Source organism: Tauraco erythrolophus, chromosome 5 (assembly GCF_009769465.1).
Source record: "Tauraco erythrolophus isolate bTauEry1 chromosome 5, bTauEry1.pri, whole genome shotgun sequence".
Lineage (NCBI taxonomy): Eukaryota > Metazoa > Chordata > Aves > Musophagiformes > Musophagidae > Tauraco > Tauraco erythrolophus.
Genome location: NC_141469.1, coordinates 50,836,771 through 50,864,674, shown reverse-complemented (window position 1 = coordinate 50,864,674; position 27,904 = coordinate 50,836,771). Strand labels below are relative to the sequence as shown.

At 42.7% G+C, this 27,904-nt stretch overlaps 1 protein-coding gene across 1 annotated transcript; it reads left to right on the top strand.

Moving 5' to 3' along the window:
- Positions 1-224: 224 nt before the first annotated feature.
- OCIAD2 (OCIA domain containing 2) lies at positions 225-16,202 on the top strand. Its single transcript, XM_086612444.1, has 7 exons — positions 225-284; positions 5,319-5,412; positions 6,278-6,331; positions 8,580-8,627; positions 12,296-12,401; positions 13,570-13,657; positions 16,176-16,202. The coding sequence occupies exons 1-6, from the start codon at positions 225-227 to the stop codon at positions 13,649-13,651; spliced, it is 444 nt and encodes a 147-aa protein (XP_086468570.1). The 3' UTR covers positions 13,652-13,657; positions 16,176-16,202.
- Positions 16,203-27,904: the final 11,702 nt, after the last annotated feature.

Below are 27,904 nucleotides of genomic sequence, written 5' to 3'. Positions count from 1 at the left end.
CACTGTGCTGTAAGCTGTAATCAGGTGACTGGATGCTATCTGCTGCCAAAAAATATACTCCTTTCAACTTGGTCATTACTATTTCTAGGTAAACACTGATCTTGTAGTATCAATATGATACTTTGACTTTTTACCTTTGTACCCAGCAGAAGGAGAGGTGGCCAAGCACAAACCACGTAGTTTCTGCCGACTGAGATCAGCAGCAGGGTACAAGAAAAGAGACAATGTCTTCTGAAACAACCCAACAGGAAAGTCAGACATCTCCACAGAAGCAAGCTGGAAGGGTAAGCTGAGTTTTCTCCCTTTTCTTTTGATGCTGTTGCTAGTGAGTAACTGGGATTTTGCGTTGGTTGCTCTTGGAGAAAGAGAGAAACATATCTGCTAACTTAAGCATATAAGTGAAGGGAAGAAAGGGCTATGTGTTATTTGGCCTGATTCACTACACTCAGAGGGCTAGGAGCTTTTGAATCTTAAGATAGTGTGATGGTTTGATGGGGGGGGGGCGGTTTCTGGTGGCGGGAGAGGGGATTTGCTCTCTGTGGCTTCCTTGGTTTTGGAACCGGGTCAGACCCGGTTCTGGCCACCAGATTGGACTCCCATCCCCCTCAGGGTTGAGCCAATCGGCGCCTCTGCGAATTGTCCTATTTAAACTGGGACAAAGGAACTGGAAAAGGTACCTTTGCCCAGGAGCAAGGAGAGGGCAGGAGGGCACTGCCCCGGCGCCACCTGCTGAGGATGGGGTGGCCGCGGTGGAGCCGCTGGGGGAACTCGGGGAGCGCCCCGCTCCGGGGTGCCCGCTGGGCCAAGTTCACCCAGAGAGGACTAAGATCTGAGAGAAACGGCCACACAGACACCAGGTTAGTGAAGATGGAACGGGACAAGGTGTGCTGGAGTTGAGTTTCCCCTGCAACCGGTGGTGAGATGGCAGGTAGCCCCCCTGCAGCCAGGACAGACTCAGTGGAGCAGAGACCCACTCACAGCCCGTGGAGAAGCCCACGTTGGAGAAGAGATGCCTGAGCCTGAGGACAGTCGTGAAGCATGGGACGCACGACAAGGTAGAGAGGCATCTAGAGTCCGTGGGATGACTCACGCCAGAGCGAGTGGCAGCAACTCCCTAAGAATCCGAGACTGTGGTAAAGCCCGCACTGGAGCAATCCGATAGGGAATGATTGCATCCTGAGGGTAGGACTCACACTGGAGAAGTTTGTGGATTTTCCTTGTGAGTAAGGGATCCACTGGAGCAAGGGAAAAAGGGTGTAAGGACTACTCTTCCTTTAAGAAAGGAGCAGCAGTAACAGCATGGGATGAACTGACCCGCATTCCCCCATTACCTTTCCCCCTGTGCTGCTGGGGGGGAGGTAGAGCCAGGAAGAAAAGGAAAGGGGGGTGGGGAGGTGTGTTGTTTTTAAGATCTGGCTTTGTTTTCTCTTTATCCTCTCAAGTAACTGGTTTTGTTTCCCTTTGTCTTTTTAAGTAACTTTTAATAAATTGTTTTGCTTTAAGAAAGCCCAGTCTGTTTTGCCCGGGACCATGGTTGGTGGGTGCTCCTTCTCTGTTCTTACATTGACCCTCAGTCCTTTTATTATATTTTTCTCCTCTGTTTCACTGGGGAAGGAGTGAGAGAGTGGCTGTGTGGAGTTTAGTTGCCAGGTCGGCCTAAACCACGACAGATAGCAGACTGTGATTTATGCTATGCTAATTAAACTAGTTATGAACTGGCAGAGCCCCAGTGTCTTAGTACTAGTCCAGTATAACCTGTCCCCATCACGTTGTGTGTGTGTGCCTGTGTGTGTGTATGTATTCAGAAGGGGAGAAGGGAACAGTACTGCACAAGAACCTGCCCTTCAGCTGTACAGCAGCTGAGCCTTACCCTCTACTGGAGAAATCAGCTACACACGGTGGTTCAGATTTCACCATTTTATGCTATAAGCACGTAATTAACCACAAGGAATTTAAATGTGGTATGACCTTGTTACTAACCAGTCATTGCTGGAGAGCAGCAAAATTGGGCTGATCTGCAGGGAAAGGTGACCAAGGAGCCACGAGTGGCAGCAAGGCAGTCAGGGGTTGTGACCTCAGGGACAAGGAGCACAGTCCCACAGTAACCCAAAAAGAGGAGCAGAGCAGATCCAGTGACATTAACTAGGGTAAGTCAACAGTCAGTCCAGTGATTGCCAGGCAAGTCCGTAGGAATAAGGCAAGTCTGATGGTAAACCAGGACGTCAAGTTAGCAAGGCAAGGTAGGGATTGTCATGGTAAAAGGCCAGGTACAGGCATACCTACAACACGGTTAAGGCAAGGGCCTGAGCTTAAATGCAGCTCCTGAGCTGAGGGGCAGAGGCCCTGGGCAAAGATTCTTGCAGCTCTTTCTCCCAGCTTTGCTGTTTTCACAGCGATCTAATTCAGTGTTACACAGTTGTGCTGTACTAGAGTTGAATTTGAGCCCAAGCAACCAAAGCCCTGGTAGGGTGCGTATGGGAGCAGAGAGGTTGCAAAGCCTGTTGGTGCACTTACGGCCCTGACACTCATTTCCCTATCTTTCACTCAGCCTGTTTGGATTTTACTGTATTTGCTGTAACCTTGCTGTGAAACCAGTTAGGAGTGGTTCTCTAGCGTCTGGAGTGGAGTCCATTTACCCAAGCAGCACCACCATTAACTTCAGTGGGAGCAGTGCTTGAAGAAGAACAGAGATATTAATTAGCTGAAATGCAAAATCTGTGGCTGTGGCCAATAAATGCATTCATTATTATGGTTACAAAATCATGGATCATTCAGGCATAAAATGAGGTAGGATCCTGTCAATAGACTAATGTGCTCTTTTTCCCAAGGCACTGCTTTTTCTGCAAAGTCTGGTTTTACTTTGAAGAGTAAGTATGTTTGTACATATTGCTTTTTTACAGAAAAATGTTAAAATTTCAGTTACTTTTAACTTAACGATGATTCCTTTCCCCTGGGTTTTATTGCTGAGCACAAGGTCATGCTGTGAGGTATTCCTTGGGTCGGTTGGGGTCAGCTGTCCCAGCTGTGTCCCCTTCCAACTTCTTGTGTACCCCCAGCCTAGTCGCTGGCAGGGCAGCCTGAGAAACAGAAAAGGCCTTGACACTGTGCAGACACAGCTCAGCAATAACTGAAACATCCCTGTGTAATCAACGCTGGTTTGGTCACAAATCCGAAACGCAGCACCATACCAGCTACTATGAAGAAAATAAACTCTTTCCCAGCCAAAACCAGTACACCTGTATATTTGACATGTCCGATAATGATACTACAGGTGCTAACACTGATAACCAAGTTGTCTCTGTCACCATTTAGCCCCAGGCAGCAACTAAGCACCACACAGCCCCTTGCGCACTCCCCCCACCACTACGGTGGAGTGGAGAGGAGAAAATATAACAAAAGGCTTGAGGGTCAAGATAAGAACAGGCAGGGATCACCCACCAGCCATAGCCACGGGTAAACCAGACTGGACTTGGAGACAAATCAATTTAATTAATTACCAATCACATTCAGAGAACTCTGTCACAGTCAAAACCAGGACAATGAGAAAGAAAGCCAGATCTCACAAACGCTTTCCTCCACCTCTTCCTTCTTCCTGGCTCTACCTCCTCCCACACAGTGGCACAGGGGGACGGGGAATGGGGGCTGTGGTCAGTTCGTCATATGTTGTTTCTGCCACTCCTTCCTCTTCAGGGGGAGGACTCCTTACACTCTTCCTCTGCTCCAACATGGGGTCCCTTCCCACAGGAGACAGTTCTCCATGAATTTCTCCAACGTGAGCCCTTCCCATGAAAACCAGTCCATACCCATCAGACTGTTCCAGCGCAGGCTTTTCCTATGGAGTCACGACTTCTCAGAGTGCAGCCACCTGCCCTGGCGTGGGGTCCTCCACAGACTGCAGATACATCTCTGCTCCACAGTTAATCTCCAGCAGCGTGGGATCCTGTCCCATAGGACAGTCCTCTACAAACTCCTTTGGGTGCAGACACCTGCTCAAGCGTGAGGTCTCCCGTGGGTGGCAGGTGGATCTCTGCTCCGCTGTTAATCTCCATGGGCTGCAGGGAGGCCACCTGCCTTCTCATCACAGCCTTCAGGGGAATCTCAGCTCCAACACACCTCCTCCTGCTCCTTCTTCACTGACCTTGGTGTCTGTGTAGCCGTTTCTCTTGGATCTCAGTCCTCTCTCCTCCCCTGCAGCAGTGCCAGACCTGACCACCCCTGTGAACCTCGGTGGTCCTGGCAGGACGAATTCTACCCAATGGGTCCCTAGGAGCAGAGCACTTCAGAACTCTCCAAGCTGTACCACCGTTGTCATCTCCAGTTCAGTGGCAGCGGCCCAGTGTGGGCAGCTGCCCGCCCAGGAGGCCGGGGACCAGGCTCCTGCCTCCTCTGTTTCTTCACTGCAGGTCCCACATGGTGCAGGTTCCTTTGTCCCTTCTAAATATGTTTATTCACAGAGGCGCTGATTGGTTCGGCCCCAGCCAGAGGCGGGTCTGACCTGGCCAAAAAGAGATCTGACTTGGAGCCAGGGAAGCTTCTCGCAGCTCCTTACAGTGGCTATCCCTGTAGCCCCTCCCCTGCTACCAAAACTGCACAAGCCCAGCACAATCCCTTAAAGAAAGAAGAACAATCTATGTATAATCACATGTCAATACCCTGGATAGTAGAATGCAAGAGAGAGTACTGTCACTTTTTTCTCACAATCAAAATGGAAAAAAATAATAGCTACCATTAGCGTACAAGAAGCCTGTCGGCAAGCAAATTATTGTGAAGGTGAAGCCAGTATGGTTGAGTTCAGTTAATGCCATGAATATATTTAAACTGCTCAGAGAGAAAGTAAGGCTGGTTAGGGGAATCTGACAGAGTTTATGTTGACCCTCTTCTGAATACTTGCAAAATCTGCTGTTACTGAGCTTAAATTGACTTCTGTACAAGACAGAACTTCGTTTTTAGAAACCCCCACTCTGCCTTTTATTTCCTGTCATTTCTTTCCCAGAAGACTGATGTAGCTCATGAGAATGATATGGCTAACGGAAATAAAGCAATATACTTCTGGGGTAAGCAGCAGCTGAGCTATTTTAGGAAAGCACAGACCAACAGGATGAGTGGTTTTAACTTAAAACCTATGTAGTTCTTTCTGTTTCTGTATTGGGGTATCAAGTATTTCATCTGCTAACAGCAGAACAAGGAGTTTTGCTTGTTTGATTGGTTCTTGCATCGCATTTTATTTGGTTTTTAAATAATTTATCTTTTTTAATTCATTTATTTGTTTCTTCCTGTGATTTTAAATTCAATAAGCTAACCCTAGTTTATCCTCTCAGCCGATGTCCAATTGTCCCATCTCACAAAATCACGATGCTGGAGAAATTGCAAGGATCCGTGCAGAATGCAAAAAGGAAAGTTTCTGGTACAGAGGTGAGTGATCCAAACTTGTTCTCATCACACTGAGAATGACTTCTTGATGTGCTTACACAAAACTGGCTGCAAAATGCCAAGCTGTTTATTGCAATACATTGGGTTTTGTTGGAATATTATTGTGGGTTAACTCTGTCACCATATTTTACATTGAGCAATTTGTTATTGTAGGGTTGATTGAATCATTTGCCTAATCATTGTAGGTAAAGGTGGTTGAATTGAGTTCTTGTTTAATATGAACTTGCTTTAAGAATCATAAAGTTGGTTCTATTCTTGAAGTCCATTATTAAAACAACCTTAGGAATGTTTTACTTTTTTACATACTTATTCTTGCCTTTGAATGAAAGGCTATGTCTCTTGTCATGGCTATGTCTCTTGTGTTTGTGAAATTCTTTAGATGTTAGGACATCTAAAAGATTAGTCACTCAGTGCTTTAGTGCCTTTTAAGTCCACCATGTCAGTTTGTACCTACATTATCCATTTTCTGAAAGGAGAAGATTGAAAAGCATTTCAGCATTTCATCAGAGCTGCTGTCATTACTAGTGTTGCAGTACTGAGAGGAGATGTTTAGATTATGGAAGCTATTATTTAATAAATACATATGATACATTAGCTCCAGATGCTACAGCATGCCTGATATCTGGCACTGTGTGTACACATCCTTGCTTTGAAGAGATGGTGACCTAAGTGAGCAGATGTAATAGGTGATTAAGACAGGACACAAAGTTAATGTTTAGAAGAAGAGTAATGTGTTTAGCATTATAAACAAATAAAATATTTAACATACAAAAGAATAATATATTTAACAAATAGGTAACAAATTTTGGCTGATAACCATATACTCGCCTCCTTTTTATATTTACAGCTCTTCCTTTGTCTCTTGGGAGCATGCTTGTCACCCATGGGCTAGTCTCAAAAGGTAAGTATCAGAAATACAGGATGGTCCTAAGCTATGAACTTGAGACTCTGAAATTACTACTGAAATGCAAGTTTCCCTAAAGCCTGCTGTTTTTCAAGATCAGTATTCCTCTCACTCATCACTGTCATTGTTATAGTGATTTGATCATTATGTACGCATTGCCACAGTCATTCTTTTGAAAGAACATGAACTGAAAAGAGAATTCACAAATTCAAAGACTGATGGCTAGATTCTGTCACCATGATCACATGTATTTGAGTAGAGTCTTCACTGAGGCTGCTTGTAGGACAGAGCATCGCACAACCTGAGCAGAGGCATCAGAATTGGGTACTGTAGCTCTAACTGTCATTTCATTTGAAAAATGCTGGCAATGTTTTTACAGTGACCACATATCAATATGAATACAGCTTTGGTGCAAAGGGACAAGGAATAACTGCCAAAGTGAGGAGACAGAGAGCTTTTTATAGAGATGGCCTGCGATCTGCAGGCTAACACAAAAGAGAATTGTATTCTGTTTATGTGGGGAATGAGCCTGGTTCTACACATTGCACCTTTCAATGTGCAGTTTCCCTTCTGGAAGTCTTGACTAATAATAAGGTTGAGGTTAGCTTTTTGGGTAAAGAGTGAAGGGCATCCATCCTGAAGACCACTAAGATGGGTGTATCCCACAGGAGCAAATAAGACAGTCCTTCAGCCTGCATCAGCAACTGGTTACAGCAAGAGCAGGTAGGAGAAGAGAAAAATCACAGGATCTGAAGCAAGAAGCAGAAAAGAATCCAGGGGCTGTAAGACATGGGTGGAAGGAGACAGCAAATGGAGAAGGTGGAAATGGCTTAGCCTTTTCTCACTGTATGTGTTTGTAAGCCCCTTGTTTTGTTCCAGCCACTATTTTGTTTCCTCCTCATCACATTGTTTTGTTGGGTTTTTTTTTAATAAGATGGTCAGGAGGACTAGAGCAGAAAACCCAAAAGCTGTGCTGTAACATGACAGGCCGATGTGAGTTCCCTGTTGCATCCCTGACCTATGAGCTTGTAGGCAGATGAGGAGGGAAGGAGCAAGGGAGAGTGTGTGAGGGAAGGCAAAGGATTAGACATTTGAAAAAAGGGTGAGCAGTGATAGGAAGGGGACTGGGGTTGGCTCAGTAGATAACATGCCACATTCTGGCACTGGGTACTCCTCCCAGTTTCTCTCCGTTGTACTTGGACCTTTCTTATCAGCTGCAAAAGAACAAAGGCCTATATGAAATAATCATTAATGTGAGTCAACAATTGGAAGGGGGGAGCTGTTTAGAAACAAGCAACAATTTTGTTCCTTCCTCCCCTGAGAGACTGTATTTAAAATGGCATAGATGCCAGTGGGCAAAGGCCGTTGCACTTAGCATAGACTGAATGCCTCTCTGTCTAAACACTCCTCTCAGATGACTGCACACAGTACTCTGGCTCTAGAAGAAGCTGGAGCTTCTGAACCTCTTTAACACTGTCTGAATGCATGTAACAGTGCAATGTTCACTTCCCTTTGCCATGGTAATCTTGCTGTGTGGAGTCCTCCTCCATAGCATGGCACTCCTGTGCTAGACACACATGCTCTCAGAGGCATACTGGTGTTAACTGGGCGAAGGTAGATTTTGGTGGGAAAAGCTACAGATAATCTCTCACTTTTCCTGTTCAGCACGCTGTATTCTCCTGTTAAAGGCCAAAGTGTATGATCTCTTCTCTCCAGAGGAGAAGGCTAGATACTAGTGGTACAGTTTAACCCAAATTTAATCAATAGCCACAGAAAACTACTGAAGAACAGTTTGGGCCTGCTTCTTGCGGCACAAGGAGCTGGACTCTGAGTAAGAGATTTCAGTTCACTATGATATTTGCAAGGTTGGTGTGTGCTGAAACATAAGCCACCATCTCCTCCTCCTGCAGTGCTGCAAGTGTCACCAGTGGTAGTCATGCTGCTTTCATGTTGATTTATGCTCCAAACCCCTGCCTGAACTGAATCCTGCAAAGTCCATTTTTTTTTTCTTCCTATGACTTAGGACTGCCCCAAAACAGATGGGCTAAGAACTAGTGGAATAGAAAGTGCCCTGATGTTCCTAAATCTGATTTGATGGACTTGTAATTTTTTGGTACAGCCTTCACCTTCAGAAATGCAGAAAGATTGTCGGAAAAATACTGTCTAGGTTTTGAGTACTGAGTACTTAGTACTTAGGTGAGTTCCTCAAGTGAATAAGCTTTCTGACTATTTCCTTTTATTTTAGGCATTTTCTCAGCAAACCCAAGATTTGGTTCATTACCTAAGATGGCAAGTAAGTTGTACCCAATTCTAAAAGGAAAAAAAAGGTTATTTACAGGCAACTCGCAGACCTTTGATGCATCTCTCAGAACCTTTTTTCAAACTCTTCCTTTCTGTGAATTTATGAGATGTTACTACAGTGCTTTAGGAAATCAGAATTCTACTGCGTTTAAAAATAAATGTATGAAATAAGGTTCTTTTAATGTAATCGTTTTCAGTAGCAGCTTATATTTACTCTCAAACTGGTAAAAACTCCAGTCTCACCTTTGTTTTATAACTAATGTCAGCCTCAGTGATCAGCCATGCTTATCAAATCACACAGCTTATGGTATCAAGGGGCCATCGTAGTAAATATAAAATAGTATATTCATTTTCATATGTTCATTTGATTTATCTAACTAAAAGCACAGAAACTGTACGGTAAGGCGGCTCTTAAATGGCAAAAAAATAAGTTGATTCCCTCTTTAGTAGAAGTTCAACAGAAAATCATAGATTCATAGATTCATAGATTTCTAGGTTGGAAAAGACCTTAGAGATCATCGAGTCCAACCATCCCTAATACCCATTAAACCATATCCTCAAGTAGATCATCCACCCTATTCTTAAACACATCCAGGGATGGGGACTCAACCACCTCCCTGGGCAGCCTATTCCAGTGGCTGACAACCCTTTCAGAGAAGAAATACTTCCTAACATCCAACCTGAATCTCCCCTGACTAAGCTTATACCCATTTCCTCTTGTTCTATCACCCATCACTAATGTAAAGAGCCCTTCCCCCACCTCCCCACCATCTTTTCTCAAGTATTTATAGGCTGTAATCAGGTCCCCCCTCAGCCTCCTCTTCTCCAGGCTAAACAGCCCCAACTCCCTCAGCCGCTCCTCATAAGTTTTATTTTCCAGCCCCTTGACCAGTTTAGTCACCCTTCTTTGGACTCGCTCCAGGAGCTCAATATCTCTCTTAAAGCGAGGGGCCCAAAACTGGACACAATATTCCAGGTGTGGCCTCACCAGTGCCGAGTACAGGGGCAGGATCACTTCCCTGCTCCTGCTGGTCACACTATTCTTGATACACGCCAGTATCCCATTGGCCTTTTTGGCCACCTGGGCACACTGCTGGCTCATATCAAGCCGGTAGTCAACCAAGACCCCCAGGTCCTTCTCCGCCAGGCAGCTCTCCAGCCACTCTTCCCCGAGCCTATAGCGATTCTTGGCGTTTTTATACCCCAAGTGAAGGACTCTGCACTTGGCCTTATTAAAGCTCATGCCATTGGCCTCAGGCCAACGATCCAGTCTGTTCAAGTCCCTCTGAAGGGCCTCCCTACCCTCGAGCAGATCAACACAGCCTCCCAGCTTGGTGTCATCCGCAAATTTACTGAGGGTACATTCAATCCCCTCATCCAGGTCATTGATAAAGATGTTAAACAGAACTGGACCCAGCACTGAGCCCTGGGGAACCCCACTGGTGACCGGCCTCCAGCCGGATTTAGCCCCATTTACCACCACTCTTTGGGCCCGGCCATCCAGCCAGTTTTTAACCCAAAGGAGGGTGTGCCTGTCCAGGCCAGCAGTTATCAGTTTCTCAACCAGAACACTATGAGAAACTGTATCAAAGGCTTTACTGAGGTCAAGGAAAACTACATCCACAGCCCTTCCCTTGTCAACCAGGCGGGTCACCCTGTCATAGAAGGTGATCAGGTTTGATTGGCAAGACCTGCCTTTCATAAACCCATGTTGACTGGGCCTGATCACCCAGTTAACCTGTATGTGCTCATTAATAGCACTCAAGATAACCTGTTCCATGACTTTGCCCATCACCGAGGTCAAACTGACAGGCCTGTAGTTCCCCGGATCCTCCTTCCGCCCTTTTTCGTAAATGGGGGTAACATCCGCCAGCCTCCCGTCCAGCGGAACTTCCCCAGTGAGCCAAGACTGCCCAAAGATAATGGACAGGGGTTTGGCAATGACATCCGCCAGCGCTCTCAGGACTCTCGGGTGGATACCATCAGGCCCCATAGACTTGTGAGCATCCAGCTGAAGGAGCAGATCCTTGACCCGTTCCTCTTGGATCACAGGAGCTTCGATTTGCTCTCCCTCCCTGCACTCAGACAGCGAAGGCCAGCTCACCTGGGAACTACTGACCTTATTATTAAAGACTGAGGCAAAGAAGGCATTAAGGACCTCAGCCTTGTCCTCATCCCTAGTGACTAACGTACCCCCTGAGTCCAGTAGGGGCTGGAGGTGATCTTTAGCCCTCCTTTTGTTATTAATATATTTATAGAAAGACTTTTTGTTGTCCCTTACGGAGCAGGCTAGTCTAAGTTCCAATTGGGCTTTTGCCCCCCTGATTATCTCCCTACATGTCCTAACTTCCTCCCTGTATTGATTCCTGGATGCCTGCCCATTCTTCCAAGACTTATAGACATCCCTTTTTCTTTTGAGATGTTCCCAGATCTCCTTTGTCATCCAAGCTGGTTTTCTACCCCGGCGGCTCGATTTCCGGCACACAGGGACAGCTCACTCCTGTGCCTCCAGAATTTCCTTTTTGAATAGTAACCATCCCTCCTGCGCCCCCTTACCCTTGAGAGCTGTCTCCCATTGGACTTTGTTAACCAGACTTTTAAACAGCCCAAAGTCAGCTCTCCCAAAGTCCAGCTTGGCCGTTTTAGTGTTCCCCCTCCTAACTTCCCCTAGAATTGAGAATTCTATTATCTCGTGGTCACTATGCCCCAGGCGTCCTCCAACCTTCACATCTCCCACAAGACCTTCTCTGTTCACAAACAGCAGGTCTAGGGGAGCACCTTCTCTAGTCGGTTCACTGACTAGTTGTGATAGGAAGTTGTCCTCCACACTCTGCAGGAACCGCCTAGACTGTTTCCTGACTGCTATGTTATACTTCCAACAGACATCAGGTAGGTTAAAGTCACCCATAAGGACAAGGGCTAGTGAGCACGAGACTTCCCCCAGTTGTTTAAAGAACAGCTCATCAGTCTCACTGTCCTGATAGGGTGGCCTGTAGCAGATTCCCACTACAATATCTGCCTTCATAGGCCCCCCTTTGATTTTCACCCACAGACATTCTACCAAGTCATCCCCAACATTTGACTCTAAACAGTTTAGACCTTCCCTTACATACAGGGCAACCCCACCACCCCTTCTACCTCTCCTATCCTTCCTGAAGAGCTTGTAGCCATCCATGGTAGCACTCCAGTTATACGAGTCATCGAGGATGTTGAAGTAATATTTTTATTCTGACTCTGTAATGAGTGAAAGCCCCAGTGTGATGGTGTGGCAGCCTGACGTTCTAGCTTCTTAGAAGCCCTGAGAAGATAAGTGTTAAAATTGAGATCATCAGAAATACCGTGGTGTTCATACAAGGGCAAGAGAAATTAGTGCTGATTGTGATTTAATTTCATTGTGGGCTTTCTCCATTATCTGTTCCTCTGAACCTGAAATCTTGTGATTCGGGGTGAATATGCTATCCTTTCCCAGTCTGCATTGTTTTGGATCAGTTGCTATGTCTCATGATATGTAGTTGGTTTTCCATGTATAACTTCACGTGTGTTTGTGACGTGTTTTGAGAAGACATGCTACGTACAATTCGTCATATGATTAAAATGGAGCCGATTGCAGACTCGATTTAAGCTCTTGTATTAACAGTGTTTTGTTATCTGGCTTTGTAGTTGCTGGTGTCTTAGGTTTTGCCGTTGGAAAGGTGTCATACATAGGACAATGCCTAAAAAAGTTCCAGAAAACTGGTGGTGTAACATTTGGTCCACAAAAAAAAAGGTTTGTGCTTATTTAAATCATTAATCCTAGATCAAAATATTTGATTTATAAAGACTATAATAGTAAAAATAATACACAGCAAAACAGAATTTAAATTTTGTGATCAGGTCATGAAGTACTACTCATATTCTTAGGCTATATATGACAGTATTAGAAACTACTAAATATTTTTCAGAAAATGCAAATTAAACTCAGTGTAATACCTGTCATTAGGAAATCCATTCTTTAAATAAAATTATGATACTTTATAATGTGATGGAACAACAGTTACTAGTTCTCTTTTCATCTAGTATTGTGCCTCTAAGTGTCTCACGATCTTCTATGATATCACTCGGCCCTTTGAGTCCTCCCTTGCACCGTACATCCGGCCAAATACACTGGACATTTTTTTTACACTATCATATTTTAACAACAATTTCAATCTCAGCCTGCATTCCAGCCTCCTGTGCTGTGGCTTTGCCCAACCTCGTACTGTCATGCCAAACCATGAAGGGCACAAACTGCAAGGGGATTTGTTTCCTCCTTGCAACTCAAACCATATGATAGATCTCAGTGGTTGCCTCTTGTCACCTGTCACCTCTGTGTTTTAGTCATTGCTTTCTAAGCTTCACATAAAGTACTCTTTCATGTCAAATCACATTCTGACTTCCTTCCAGGCTCCTCCTTCAACTGCCAGTGCTACTTTTAATTTCCATTATGACTTCTTATATGCACCTTTCACATGCAAAATGCATTTCCAAAAATCCTACCCACAAAATCATTCTCCTATGTCTTTCCACATCTTCCTCCAGACCACTTCCATTCTTCCCCCACATAACAAAGCTATTATTTTCCTCACTTGGTGTTACACAAAGTGGCTATTTGTCGCTCTTTTGTATTATACACCTTGCCTCTAACTCTGGCAAGGACTGTCTTTTCCTGCTTAGAAAACCTTGCTGTATTTTGGTGATTGCTGGAAGTGGTAGTTGAGAATAATGATTAACAGTTTTATTGGTTGAGATATTTAAATGTCATCTTTTGCAGTTTATGTCCCATGAAGCAGTTAAAACAATTGGAGAACATAGGCAAGAGATTATTTCTTCAAGAACATTTGCCAGCATGCTGTATGGTTGTATTAGAAGAAATCCAGCAAAATTCTTGAGTGTTTTATCTGCTTTCAATATTGCAGGCATTGTCCTCATACTTGGAAAGAATGTGAAGCAAAGTTGCGATCAAATGAGAAAGAAGGTTCAATTCCTTCAGCATTTTAGTCCCAGGTAGGCAACCTTGAAATTTAAAACAAATTCTTACTTTATTTTCCATGTTGAGTGGTATTCTTGTTTGAAACCTTTGAACAATATCGTGAAAATCATGGATTAAAATCTGAGCAGTATTCAAGGAAATATTCTCTATCTATGATTTGTAATTAATTTTTTTTCTTTATTTTTACTTTACAGACCTTTCATGCTAATTTTAAATCCCTCATTTCTGAGGAATTTCTGCTTTAGTGGTAGCAGAGTATTGTTTATTCACTTAATTGAAATTAATTTGGATTGACTACTTGTATGAAAACAAATATAACTCCTTTCAATTTCCAACTTTTTTACTTAAGAATCAAATAATTATGGATAATGTTGATATTTAAAAATACATTGAAATATGGAGAATCTAAAAGCAGCCCCCAGTTGGGTCTGGGTTAGTTTGTTTGTTTCTTTGCTGGTGGTGGAGGATTTTCATCCAGTGCTATGGTTTGGCCCAGTCCTTAGTGAGGGTAGTATAAGAGTGAGTGATGCTACAGCAGCTACATCCTGGGGCAGGGGAGACAGCCTGTCTGATGTTTTCACCCCAGAAAGGGAAAGTTTGCTTTGTGAAAAAGGAGAGTTTAAGGGATGGAAAGCAGGGGAGTATTTAAAAGGCCTTTCACTCTTCGTCAATGAAAAACAGGCCAGCAGCTGGGCCTTTTAAGAGCATTTTCACACATTCTGCTTGTGGTAAGCTGTGGCCTACATTTCTCACAGGCAGGAGAACGTGTGAAAGTGTTTGCAAATAGCTTGGCTGCCTGCAAGCAGGAGAGCAGAGGGCCTGTTTGAAATCCTGCCATGTGAAGTTGTTACAGCTCTAACTGTAGCTTGAAATAAAAGCCTGGTGCAAAAATTGCTGGATTGAGTCTCTTTGGCATATATTACGTAGGAATTTAGACAAGGATGTTGATAATGGTCCCTTTCTTGCTCTGAAGTGCATGGCTGCAGACAATCTATAAGGAGGATTATCCTAGCAGAACCAGTTTACATACCCAGAAGAGAGATTTTGATGGATTTTTACTCCGCAACAATACGTTATGGCAGTAAGGATTGTCCTGAAAGAAGTCATTAGAATAAATTCCTAGTTTTAATCACCTTTGCCACTGCTTGAGTGTTTTATATGAAGAGCTCCAAGTGCTGAGCCACTAGCAGAAAATGCACTTTGGCTTAGCCTCACCTAGTAGGGTTGCTGCCAAAACGGGCAGTGCGTCTCGTGTGCCAGCTGTAGGGATCATGAAGCATTGTGGCCCTCCAGAGCTTGCTGCTCTCCCTGGGTATCAGACCCATAAGGAAAGGGGAGAAAAAATAGTCAAACCATTCTGAGGAATAACTTGCTAGTGCCAGCACACAGGAGGGAATGAGCCAGACTTAGATAACTGTGAATGAATGACACCCTAAATCCATTAGCAGTTGTAAGCTTAATTAAGCCCTGTGTTACTGTGCTGATTAACTGCTTTTGAAGACTTTCTCTTAAATAAATGTTTGCTTATGTAGGCCAGTATCCTCACCGATTTCAAATAAGGACCCCAAAGCGTGTTTGATCCAGGATGGTCACTTACTAGCAATTACACGTGTAGTGGAAACAAATGTTGATGGTGGGATTTACCTCCACTGTTCGTAAGAGCTGGAAATTGCTGTACCTTAAATCCAAACACATTTTCTTTTTCAGCTTTTTCCCTCTTTCAGCCTTCCTCTGAGAGATTACAATTTTTTTTTCTGGTGTATAAGTACCAATTAGTATTCAAATAAATTCCGAATTGTCTCAAATACAAAGGAGTCTTGCAGCTGTATGAAGGGAAGGATGCAGGACACCACAGGCCCCTCCTGTTTGTTTTGCTCCCGCAATGTGTCCTGCAGTTTCTGCTGTCAAACCTGTTCCCGGTTTCAGCTCACATATTCATCAAATACCTCGATTGCTGTACTTTTTACCAGCCATTTAGATCTTCTTGTTTGTTTTTTAAAAGGGCTAGAAAGCTTACTCAGAAACCTAGTGTGAAAACAAGTGTAAGACAAGTGTAGTTCTTTCACATTTTACTTGCTGGAAGGAAAATGCCATTATATTTGAGCCAGTGTGGTATCTTGAATTTGCCAGAAATTGGTTTTGATGGACAGGTTTTAGAAACTTAGGAAAATAAATACTATAAGCATTGTGTTGTTTTCTGTATTGTTAAACAGTGAAAATAATGACCTCATGACCTCTTTTATGTTTTAATAAAAATTCATAATTTAGCATGCTATGCTCTCAATGTACAGAGATCCTACTGAGTGCATCTCACCACTATCCATGCTAAGCATACATTGCAAGCTCTGGCGTTGCCCAGGAGGACCACAAAGATAAAATTATACTCATGTTGATGAGTCCAAAGGTAACATCCATAATTTATGCTCAGGGACTTGGCAGAGTTCTCAGAGAAATCACCGAGAAGCTGCACATTTCACATTGAAAACAAGGTGCCACTCAGATAAATAACAGGTCCTTTCATTCCATTTACAGATGCGGTGAAGATGATAAAAATCTTATGGATCAGCTGCTTTTTTCAAGGCTTTATTCAGTAGAGAAGAAATAATGTCTTTGGTTTGATGTAAATCAGCTTATATAAAGTAGTTGCATAATGGTACATAGTTCTGTTCGTATTAAATAGCTGTTCCTTATAATGCACTTTTTGATTTTTCCTCTTCTCTCTCTTCTTAGCATGTTTTGGTTTATTTTCCTCCCTTCAGTGCAATTCAGCTCTTAGTGCTGAAAAATTAGGTTTGTCTGTTGTACTTAGATGCTGACAATACATTGTGCAGCCAGCAAAACGGCATACACTGGAATGTTCATCTTCTATGTCAAAAAGAAAGAGTGCAAGGATGTTTAAATAATTCTGCACAGTTAAGCAGCTGTTCGGATTCCGAGCTGAGTCCTTGTTTATGGAGTATTTTAAGAGTAGTAAGCCGGAAGTGCATTAGGGTATTGTCACACTGTAGTTGCTGTGCTGAACCAACTTTTAATAGGCCATTTTTACATCAAAGTCCACTTCGCCAGGGATATCAAAAGTGGTTGCCACTTCCATAATGAACAAGAAGATACAATGTTTCGGAACGGTTTATGGTCTGCGTGCAATCCAAAGCCAGCAGATACTGAGAGAAAAAAAAATGGCAGGTGCTCTCTACAAACAGCGTGACACACAAACTTCCATGAAGTATCTCAGGAAATCGAGAACAGACACTTCCCATAAACACAGTGATGGTGTTCACATGGAAATCAAATGTATGGCTACTGACGAGCTCGGGCTTTACTGTCAGTTGATGAAGCCTGTCTTCTGTGGGGTTTTTTGTGTGTTTGTTTTTATGCTATGCATATGGTTAGTACCCCTCTTTTAAACCATCTTCCTTGGGATTTTTTACCTGGGCACAAGGAGATTCTGCAAGGAGGATATATGGAATGTAACAGTATAAAGTAACTATTAATTGGTTACTACACACAAAAGACATCCTGGATTTAACAGGCTATTAGGATACATCCTCACTACCCTGGTAAGGCACTAGGAGAGTCTTTCCTAGCCAGGCAGCCACCAGGAGGAGAAGGGTTAGACTGTGGGAAACTACAGCAGGTCTGTGGATCCCAGGACAGAAGATGAAGAAATTGACCTTGGAGAGATTGCTGTGTACCCCTGAGAGCTGAATACTCCCTGAACAGAAGAAACAGAAACAACTTGCAGGCACTGGGAAAGTCAGGAAACCGTAAGATAAAAAGGCACTGTAAGATAAAGCCTTGGATTAGTTTCTACGCTAACTACATGCTATAGGACAAGGGGAAATGGATATAAGCCGGAACATAGGAGGTTCCACTTAAACACGAGGAAGAACTTCTTCCCAGTAAGGGTAACAGAACACTGGAACAGGCTGCCCAGAGAGGTTGTGGAGTCTCCTTCTCTGGAGATGTTCGAAACCCACCTGGACGTGTTCTTGTGTGATCTGATCTAGGTGGTCCGGCTCCTTTGAGGTCTCTTCCAATCCCTAACATTCTGTGATTCTGTGATTCTGTGATGAATTTGGCTTGAAGTGTATAGAACGCGTGATCACCAGACATTCACCAATCACGTATTAGGCTAAGGCGCGTGGACAGCTGTAGTTAACCAATCACCTAATTACTTATGTCGCGTGCGCTGTTAGAAATTGTATAAAAAGGTATGTAAAACGTGCAATAAAGGCTTATGCTGATGAATTCTACTTGAACCTGTGTCTGTCATGGCCGTCTCTGCAGTGCTATACCGCGACATTAAACTAGCCTCCCTAGTTTTTGTTCCTTGAAGATCTTATACCTTTCCAAATTAGTGTTTTCCCTCTTGAATTCTTCAGCTACTAAGAACCCCTGTCTTAACCGGGGCTGTAATTTTATACTTTTTACCTTTCTACAGAATTTTCCACAGCTCTTTCTCAGCAGTCCGAGTCAAGAGTACAAGCTGTGCCGTATCACAGGTGATGCTTGGTGTGCAGGCAGGTGAGCCTTGGGAAGCCTTCAGCGGGGCTCCAGGGAGAGAGGGTTACACCACCACAGAGAAGTCAACCTCCTTTGTGAAAACAATGTAATTATCACAGGTGTACTCTGATAGCCAGCAAAACTTGTATGAAAACATATATTATTTCCCCTTCATCTGACATCTGCTGTCAAGGTAACAGCAACAAACTGCACCAAGGTTAGTCATGCCTGGGTTATCTGAAGTAAGCCATTACATCCGTGCGATGCCAAGGAGATTGATGCACGTGACCTTTCATATCAGACTCCCAGAGGTTGTTCTTGTGGTCAGTGTTACCTCCTGGGGTTACAACTTAGCTACTTAACTTTGCTTTAAATGTAATTTTGTTCAGGCTTCCTATTACTTTGCTGTAATAAATGTACTGTAATATAATAATTATTGTCGCATTTTTTTCTAAATTTATTTCCATTGCAAGAGGCAGTACTCTGATGAGCTAATTGTGCAGCTCTAAGTTCATGAGTTACTATGATGCTGTTATGAAAAAAAGGCTGTTTCTGAATCTAATCTGTATTAGCACTAAATTTGTGCGTATCAAAGGAAAAACAAGCATGGCTTATGAGCAAACTGTTCTTTAGAAGGTAGCATTTTTCTGTACTTCAGAGGATTTATAGCCAAATAATTATTTAAGCCTGTCAGGTGTCAGTCTCCACATAATACTCCTTGATTTGAGAAATAACAGGGGGTATGTTTTGGCAAGGTTGTTATTTAATTTTGTTAAAATACAGTTTCTCCTGCTTTGCTTAACAATCTAGTCAAGTGTGCAGCTGGGCCTTTATAATGAGATAGTAATAATGTTGCGATATTTCTCAAATATAACTTCAAAAATTTGAAATAATGTAAAATTTAAGTTAACCGACTCTCCCAAAAGCACCAACGACAAAAGTACAGGAAAGACTCACAACGCATTGTGTACCATGTTGCTTAATTTGGTAAAATTGGAGCCAACTGGCTTTCATTGTGCTGTGACTTACAGGTGTGTTGAAATTTTACTGGTGCCTGGATATGTGTTCTAGGGGTGGAATCAGATAGATGCTGGATTTTTTTAGCATTAGATGGTTTACAGGACCTAGTTAAACTTTTCCAGCTTCTTGAGATTTCACAAAGAAATATGAAAAAGTGTGTCGTGGTTTAACCCCAGCTGGCAACTAAGCACCACCCAGCCACTCGCCCAGTGGGATGGGAGAGAATCAGAAGGGTAAAAGTGAGAAAACTCATGGGTTGAGATGAAGACAGTTTAATAAGTAAAGTAAAAGCCGTGCACACAAGCAAAGCAAAACAAGGAATTCATTCACCACTTCCCATCGGCAGGCAGGTGTTCAGCCATCTCCGGGAAAGCAGGGCTCCATTACTCCTGACGGTTACTTGAGAAGACATATGCCATCACTCCAAACATCCCCCTCCTTCTTCTTCCCCCAGCTTTATATGCTGAGCATGATGTCGTATGGCGTGGAATATCCCTTTGGTCAGTTGAGGTCAGCAGTCCCAGCTTCTTGTGCACCCCCAGCCTGCTCGCTGGTGGGGTGGGGCGAGAAGTAGAAAAGGCCTTGATGTTGTGTAAGCACTGCTCAGCAGTAAATAAAACACCTCTGTTTCCAGCACAAATCCAAAACATGGCCCCATACCAGCTACTGCGGAGATAATTAACTCTATCCCAGCCAAAACCAGCACTAAGTGCCTTGTAGTTCATAGGAGAAGTTCTATAAGAAAGCAGGTGTTGAGGTGTTAGTAGTTGTGCTGCATGATGCAGAAAGGAACATTTAAATGCATACGGATTATTTTACATTATAACTTTATGTAAAAAGGAGACAGGAAGAGCTGGGCAAAGCCTGATGTGCTCTCATGGCCAGACCCTCATGATTCTTCTACTTCGGAAGATAAGCTCCTGATGATTAACAAAGAATGCTCTAAGAACCATAAGTTAGTACAGCTGTTTTGTAGTAATTATGCACAGTTTAATAAGCTAGTCTATGTTGACTGTTACTATCATGCATTTCATACAAGTCAGTTAAAGAATTTGTTTTTAATTGAAGTTGAATTTAAATTTAATTGAAGTTGAATACATTGAATTTAGGGGTGACCTGTTAAAAAAAAAATAGGGAAAATTTTGAGGTAACCAGTTGCTTATGTAATCTTTATTTCCGTCTGGAATAAGAGGGGAAGAGATCTCCAGGGGAAAAACAGTTGACCTTACAAAGGATCAAGCATTGTTTATATAGTGCTAAAACTTTTCTTAGTATTTTCTTGTACTAATAATAGGATAGACATTCCCTTTGGACAGGAAGATGTTTCAAAATGGCTAAAAAAAATCCAGTGTACATACATAGCTTCCTATTAATTGTTTGTGTCTGGAAAGTAGAGCTTACTTTCTTCACTGAGAGACAAGAGAGTTTAAACTGTGTGCTTAGGCATGTTACAGCTTAGTTGAAGTCCACGTACTCGCTAAAATGAAGAAACAAAATACATCCTTCGGCTGTAATGCATGCAAAGTGAGTAGCTTTACATAAGCCTCAATCCACTTTATGAAATTATGAATAGAAAAAAGGTCAAGGTAGAAGAGGAAAGCTGTGATGACATTAACCTCAAACAACTGCAATAGATTGCTTCTCTTTGGGGACTTTCCTATCAGCGATTTGAAATAATTTCACAAATACCGTAGCCAATCAAATTATTTTTTTAAAAAAAAGTATTTTAGAAGAGAAAACAATTGTAGGTTGAAAACAAAGCACTTTTCCTGTTTAAATCCTGACTTAGTAGTTGGACTTTAGGCAAGCCAGCTGGACTATAATTCTCTTTTTAAACTGAGAATGAAGGGGAGATGAAAGCTCGCTATCTAAGTTTTTATAAATTTCTATCAAAAATAAGATTTGGGGCTTATTTTATTGCATTTTGAGAGGAGAATGAGAGAACAGGGCATGCTGTGCAGCCACAGTTAATGGAGCTCTGGGGCAGGCTGGTAAGAAAAGAGCAAACTCTGGGGCAGGAGTTACATCAGGACCAGTGGGAAATGGGGCAGCCAGTTCCGGTGCCACGTTGGTACCTCTGACAGAAACACTAATTTGGGAGCAGCAGCTTCTTCCACATGACTGTTTCTACCAGTGAAAGAGCTAATGGTAATTTGTCCTGCTCACCCAACTTGTTTTTGACATTGCACGCAGGAGCTCCATTTGAGAGCACCAAAAAAAAGGGATCCAACTTCTGACATGAGTTTGCAGTAGTTCCACATCTTGGAAATATAAGCCACTTTTACTTGCAGACTTTTCTTTTATAAAGTGTACTATTTTCCCAAGTGCATACTTCATTTAAGGAACCACCTCTAAAATAGGTGGATTTGTAAAGTCCTATAGTGCTGTATGTATACCTATGACATATTATGAAGAATCATTACAGTTTTCACAGCAGGATGTTATGCCTTACAATTCTATTAAAGTTTTTTTGAAAGAGTGGATGTATGAATAAAGAGATCTACTCCATACTGTGCACATACCTTGCTATGGGTTTGAGGTTTTTTTCCTTCCCCCGCCCCCCCCCCCCCCATCCCGGTAAGTCTCTCAAGAAAATGAGGTTCTCAAGAAATAAATGGGACTCTTCTGAAGGCCAGTTTAAAATCTAGAAGGCTTGAGAGGACTTCTGGGGACATGCTGGGGGACATCTGGTCAACATATTAACAGATAATCTGACAAAGGAAAACATGACTAAGTTTCTTGATGACAAAATGATAGAGCTAGGAAAAAAACTCCATATTGAGAGTCTGAGTAATAGGCTTCATTGTCGTGGGGAATAATACTAACTGCATCACACAGTTGGCTTTAAATTACTCTGACATTCTCAGTACAGAGATCTGGGAGTCATTTTGCATAGTTCTGCGTAGTTGCAAGACATCAGATCAGTGGTCTATGACAGCCAAAAGGCAAGTATAACATTAACAATTCCTAGGGAAAAAATTGGGGAAAAAACAGACCTATAGTACAGAGCAATTCTATGGCATGACTTCATCCTGAATATTGTGGTGCTTCCAACGCACCTCAGAAAGTGTACAACAGAGCTGAGAGATGGAAAAAGGAGAAAAAAATGAAATAAAAAATAATTATCAGAGGTTCAAAATGGTTTATTCACAAGAGATGAAGTAACTCACTTTCCAGGTTGAAAACAACTCAAGATGAGGAATATGGTATCTGTAATAGTGTGAAAGTTAAATAGGGAACGAGTAATTGCTGGTTTTTGTAAAATGACAACCAGTCGGCACTCGGTGAAATCAGATTTAAAGCAAACAGAAAAGCAGCACTTCCTTATGCAGCGCAATTCCATTGTGGATATTCTTGCCCCAGGATATGGTGGCAACAAACGAAATGGCTCCAAAAGGCACCATCTACACAGGGGCTTAGTGGCTGTGAAACATCTGGATTTGCGTGATCCAAATCCAGCCTTTGTGTCAGGAAGCTCTTCAGCTCTGATCAGAGTAGGACAGGAGAGCATATCGGTGAAGGATCTTCTTCTAGAAGGATCACCAGCCAGCATGGGAGACAGGGTGACCATTATGGTGATTCTAATATTCTTACAGCTCTTGAAAAATCAAGTTAAGAGCCTTGCCAAATGAACCAAAACCCTGGTAGCTAATACCTAGAAGTGGAGACTGAAACGTCTTCATGTGCACGGAGCACAAGATTCAAGATTCCTGAGAAAACACACCTTTGAATAATTTCTATTACAATATAGTATTTTTCTCTGCTGATGAAGGGTAAAAGAAGACTAAGGTGGGAACGGAGGTTTTTCCTGACATACAGATTGTTCCAGAGCAATGGCACTCTCAAAGCAGATGCTAGAACCTGGCATTAAAAAAGCCACCTCCCTGAGCTTTTAAGGGTTTTGTGCATTCAGCAGCTAATGTTGTGCCGTGCCGGTTAGGCACATTGGCAAGCTGGGCATTTCAGAGCAAGAAACAGATTTAACGCTTCCTCCCAGAGGCACATTCTGAAGCCGCCTTTCACTCACTCCATCTGTAGGCTGAGGTCTGCGACCACTGAGCTGGTCATGCTCAAGGTTGCTTTGTGCTGTATCGCTGCATGTACAACACTTCAGATACAAACCTGAAACCTTACCCAGCAGCAAACGCTTGCCATTTCATCACTCCCATTCTCCTGATTAGCTCCACAAATCCAGTAGATTGTGATAATCTCGGGAGCTGCCTCTGGCCCTTGCAGACCCGCAGCCTGCCCCTGCCCAGGCACGGGTTTCACACCAGGCTGCTGCGCAGCTGGCAGCTCCGGCGGGACCACTGGCCAGACAGCTGCTCTGCCGGCCCGGCCTTCTCCCCACGCGCTCCCCTCTGCTTCTCCCCACACAGGGAGAACTTGCATGGGCCAAAGGGGCTCCTTCTTGTCCGCTTGCCGCTCCCGCCGCACGGTGCATGACTTGCGTCTACAACGCAGCCTTCCAAGTCGGTTGACAGCGGCACCCTATCTGGCATGTGGAGGGTAAGGAATGCAGTCCTTCATAAAATCTTGAGAGGACCCTAAAAAACACACTTAGCTCTTCAACGCAAGCACAGACTGCATGACACTGTACCAGCAGAAATCTTCTCTACTTGGCGTGGCTTATTTGGGAGATGATTTAGACATTGTTAATAATCCATTGTTGATGTTTAGGCATGGGCTGCTGCAACCAAATTCACCTTTGCCTGTACCTTACGCTGTTTTAAAATGCTAGTTACCCTAAGATAGTTAATATTAGCAATTACATTTAAACTACAGAATTAGGCCAAACTAAATTATTTATTTTGGCATTAGATTTATGTACAATCCAATTTTAGCTTAATAAAAAAAATCAAAAACTAATGCACTAGAAATGTGCTTCTACTGTGGAGTAGAGAGAGTAGAAAAGAACGTATAGCATTCCATATAAGGAATGAACTGAAAATTTTTGGGTTTAGAAGCACTTCATGCCAAGATTGCACATTCTGCAAATAGAGTCCTACATCATCACTGAGCAACTGGAAAAACAACACAAAGGTTGCACACTATGGATTTTTAATCCTGAGTTATTTACTTTGAGTTTTGGCAAAGGAAACCTATCCAGCTCCCCATTTCTCTTTCATCCTAAGACGAAAGGATACGTGAAAGTTGTTACGTGATTGAATATCCTTTTTGTCAGACGATTGTGCAAGGTCTCTGTCACACATCCTTTTTCGCTCACTGCAGTATCACGTTATGAAAGCAGCTCACAGAAGACTCTTGCCTTTTTGCTTCGCCAAGCTACGCTTCTGCTAAACAGAGGACGCGGTGACTGTAAGTTGAAACCACGTATTAGCGTGTATTGTCGTGTATCTTAAAATCTCAGGAAATTCTGAGTTGCTTAATCAAAAAAATAACAGGGAACAAGTGGTACGTATTAAAACAGCCATATATAAGTAGCATAGTAACTGGTATTCATTAGCGTTAAAGAGAACAAACAGACACAAATGGCTGTTAATGTTTTGATTCTTTAAGAATTATAATGTTTTCATTTATCTGAAGTAAATACATACAAATTGCCCCCAAGGGATACTCTCCAGCAGCTTTCTCAGGAACTGTTAGATCCAAGAATCCATTTACTTTTCATCAAATCTTACAACCTGAACAGTTATGCATTTCTGGTTTTGCTATATCACTTTACTTCAGTTAAATAAAAGTGCTAGTTGTTTTATTTTGCTAATTATTTGGAAAGAATAATTCACTCGATGGTCTTATGAACTGGTAATCTGTGCCTTGGCCAAGGTTGTCCACGTATAAGACTCCCTTGGTTCAAATTCTAATGCAGCTGCTCAAAGATGCCTCAGAACTTTTGTCTGGTGTTGGTGGTTCTTACATTAGCAAAAAAATACTCAAGGCACATCTGTGTCCAAACCTGCACTGGCGGAGCTGAACTGGTGCAAACCCCCACGAACAGGCCGAGGCAAGAGCCTGAAATAGTAGCGAGGTGTGAATTGTCCCATTTGTTGCCTTGAGATCAAAATCCAAACACGATTTGTTGTTTTCTACGAACAACTTAATCGGTGACCAAACTGAAAAAGGTAAAGGGATGTTGACAGTGCTACAGTCTCACTGAAAGGATTAGAGGGAGAACTTGTCCTGGTTGCAAGTCAAAAAGATGGGGTTGCAAGCAGTCTCGCTGCGAAAGGTTGGGTGTCCGTATGACAGCCAAGGAACTGAGCTGGCTGTGCATCCCGCAGCGCGCGCGGGTGGAACGAGCTCCTCGCTAAGGGCCGCCAAATGAAGAGTCCAGTGTGGGAAAAGCAAACAAGTCTTTCAGTTTCCAACAAACAGCGGACAAGTCAGGATTTCTTCTTGAATTTCAAGGAGGCAAGAAGTTTGTGGGTTCGGTTTGGAATATTACATACAATTTCCCCAGGCTTCTGCAAATCTCCTTAACTTTCATTAAGGTAATCAAATTATTTTTTATTTGCACTTTTCTCTTTCATGCAGATGCGTTCCAACTTTAGTAGGAACAAACCCCTGGAAAGGTCGGGTTGTGTACTTACTTGGGACTCTATAAACATGCCTGCTCATTTGGGGAACGACAAAGACACTCAGGAGCAGGATTTTCAGCAGAGCTTTACCAGCTGTTAAAGAGCTGAGGCACATTTTCACAACCCTCTCTCTGTGTTCGTGGGTGTTAGTAATAACTGACTTGAGGATAACGCTGCTAGCTCCTTTAAACTGGCTGTGCAACTGTTTATTTTTAAGTTTTAATAAATTGTGAAAGCAGTTACTTTAAAGGTTTTTTTAGAAATGTTCATAGTGAAGGATTCAGACTAATTTCCTGGTGTTTGATTTAAGGTATAAAAGTTAAATTTTTTATGTAGTTGAAATTTATTTTGAGGAATAAAAGAAAATTTTCTTAGCTTTACAGTAAGTACTGAGTTAATTCACATTTATTAACAAACATATAGGTATGATGGCCCATAGGACAAATTCAAGTCTTTTTTAATGCCACTGTCTTTGTGGCTAAGTCGGATTGTAAACATACACAATCAGAAATAAAAAGGGTATTTAAAAGTGGAAGTCCTACTGTGATTTTTTGAAGAGTAGTGAGGGCCCTATATTCCAGGAAAACAGCTGGCTTGGTTTATGAATTGAGAAAAATATGGTGTGTATTAGCTGGAAATACACGCAAACATAAAATGAGAGGGTCTGTCCTGCTTTCTTCACACTTTTGCTGTTCTTACTAGTTCTTTATATCTAGACATGTTGCTTGCAGTGACAGTAACGCTGCCGTCAGCTCTAAGACACTTGGATTCAGTTAAAAATTCCCAAAAGTCATGGAAGTGCAGCATGAACAAGCTGTTCATGAGTCAATGAGCAGGTCCTATGAAATCACAAGACTGAAAAAAACCCACTCTGAAATAAGGTGGCACTGATGGAAGATGTGCAGGAAAAGGAAGACAATTGAATTCCCATGGCTATTTAGTTCATCAGGAGTTTGAACCAGATGTTGCCACAGCAAACTGAACGTGACCCAACTTTGACAAAATTCCAGTTTCCAATACTTTATTAAACTAATAGCTATGATTGTGAACTCTCCTGTATTTGATATTTATTATGGATGTGATGGAAAGCCAAAGAATTTTAAATTGATGGATGGTAAACCCAACTTCCTCCCAAGTACAAAAAAAAAAAGTATGTCCTCTGAGAGATTTTAACTAGATGCAACAGTCTAGAAGGAAAACATTATATTCAATTTAGAAATCTTACGTTTACACAATGTTACCTTAAGCGGAGGCATTAAACCTTTAAACCAACATTAATTACATACTATAATACTATATATGCCTTTTATTTTCTCCTCTAAGGAAAAAAAAAACCCAGTTCATGTAAAACACTGTGTTTGCCCACCTAAACTATTAAATTGCGCCACGACGCATTTTCAGGTCACGAGCTTTTGGCAGCCGTATAAGATGCTGTAATCGTATTAACCACTAGTTGTCAGTTGGCAGCGCACAGAACGAGCGTTCTCCACACGCCGCCGTTGGCGAGAGCTAGGTCTGAAATAGGCACTACCTTTTTGGCGCTTAAATGGCACAGGGTGACGCACTCTGCCCTCCGCGTCTGTCCTGAAGTAGCCGGTCCCCAGGCAGCACTCTGTCAGGAAGACGTACACACAAGTAACTACAGGGATACGTCCAGCAGTAGGCATGCAACGCTCAGCACTGACCCAAGCGCGCCGCGTAACAAATGCCCCGAGACTGAGAACCGGGCGAGAAGCAGGAGCGTCAGGCCTTCAACCCGAGCCAGGGTTCCAGTGTATTAAGAAATACTTGATGACACACCAGTAAGTTCACCGGCACAACGGCAGCTTTTGCAGTGAATGTCGAGAAAGAGAGGAAGTCTCACTTTTCCGTGGAGCGCCCATACTGCAGCAGTGCTACGTCGTTTCGTACAGTCAGCTCCTGAGATGATCGTTCCCTTACACAAATAAGCAACCTGTAGCATAAGCATGCATTAAGATTCCCGGGGGGAAAAAAAAAGTTACTATATCCTTATGTTCTTTTACTTGAGAAAATCCACCAAAAAAAACCCCAACATTTTTATTGGTAAGCTTATTGTTCAATAGTTTGTGCCTTCTAGGTGTTGCTGTTTCTTCAATGCTGTAAGCCTTTTCTCATTCACTCAAAATTTCATTTGTCCAAGAGAAAAAGCATTTCTTCTTTTTACAGATGAAAACCACC

Bases quoted from the DNA above. Each gene is read 5' to 3' on its own strand.
- OCIAD2 (XM_086612444.1), top strand. From the start codon at position 225: ATGTCTTCTGAAACAACCCAACAGGAAAGTCAGACATCTCCACAGAAG. The intron at 285-5,318 runs GTAAGCTGAGTT...TTATCCTCTCAG, and splicing joins CACAGAAGCAAGCTGGAAGG to CCGATGTCCAATTGTCCCAT. The intron at 5,413-6,277 runs GTGAGTGATCCA...TTATATTTACAG, and splicing joins GGAAAGTTTCTGGTACAGAG to CTCTTCCTTTGTCTCTTGGG.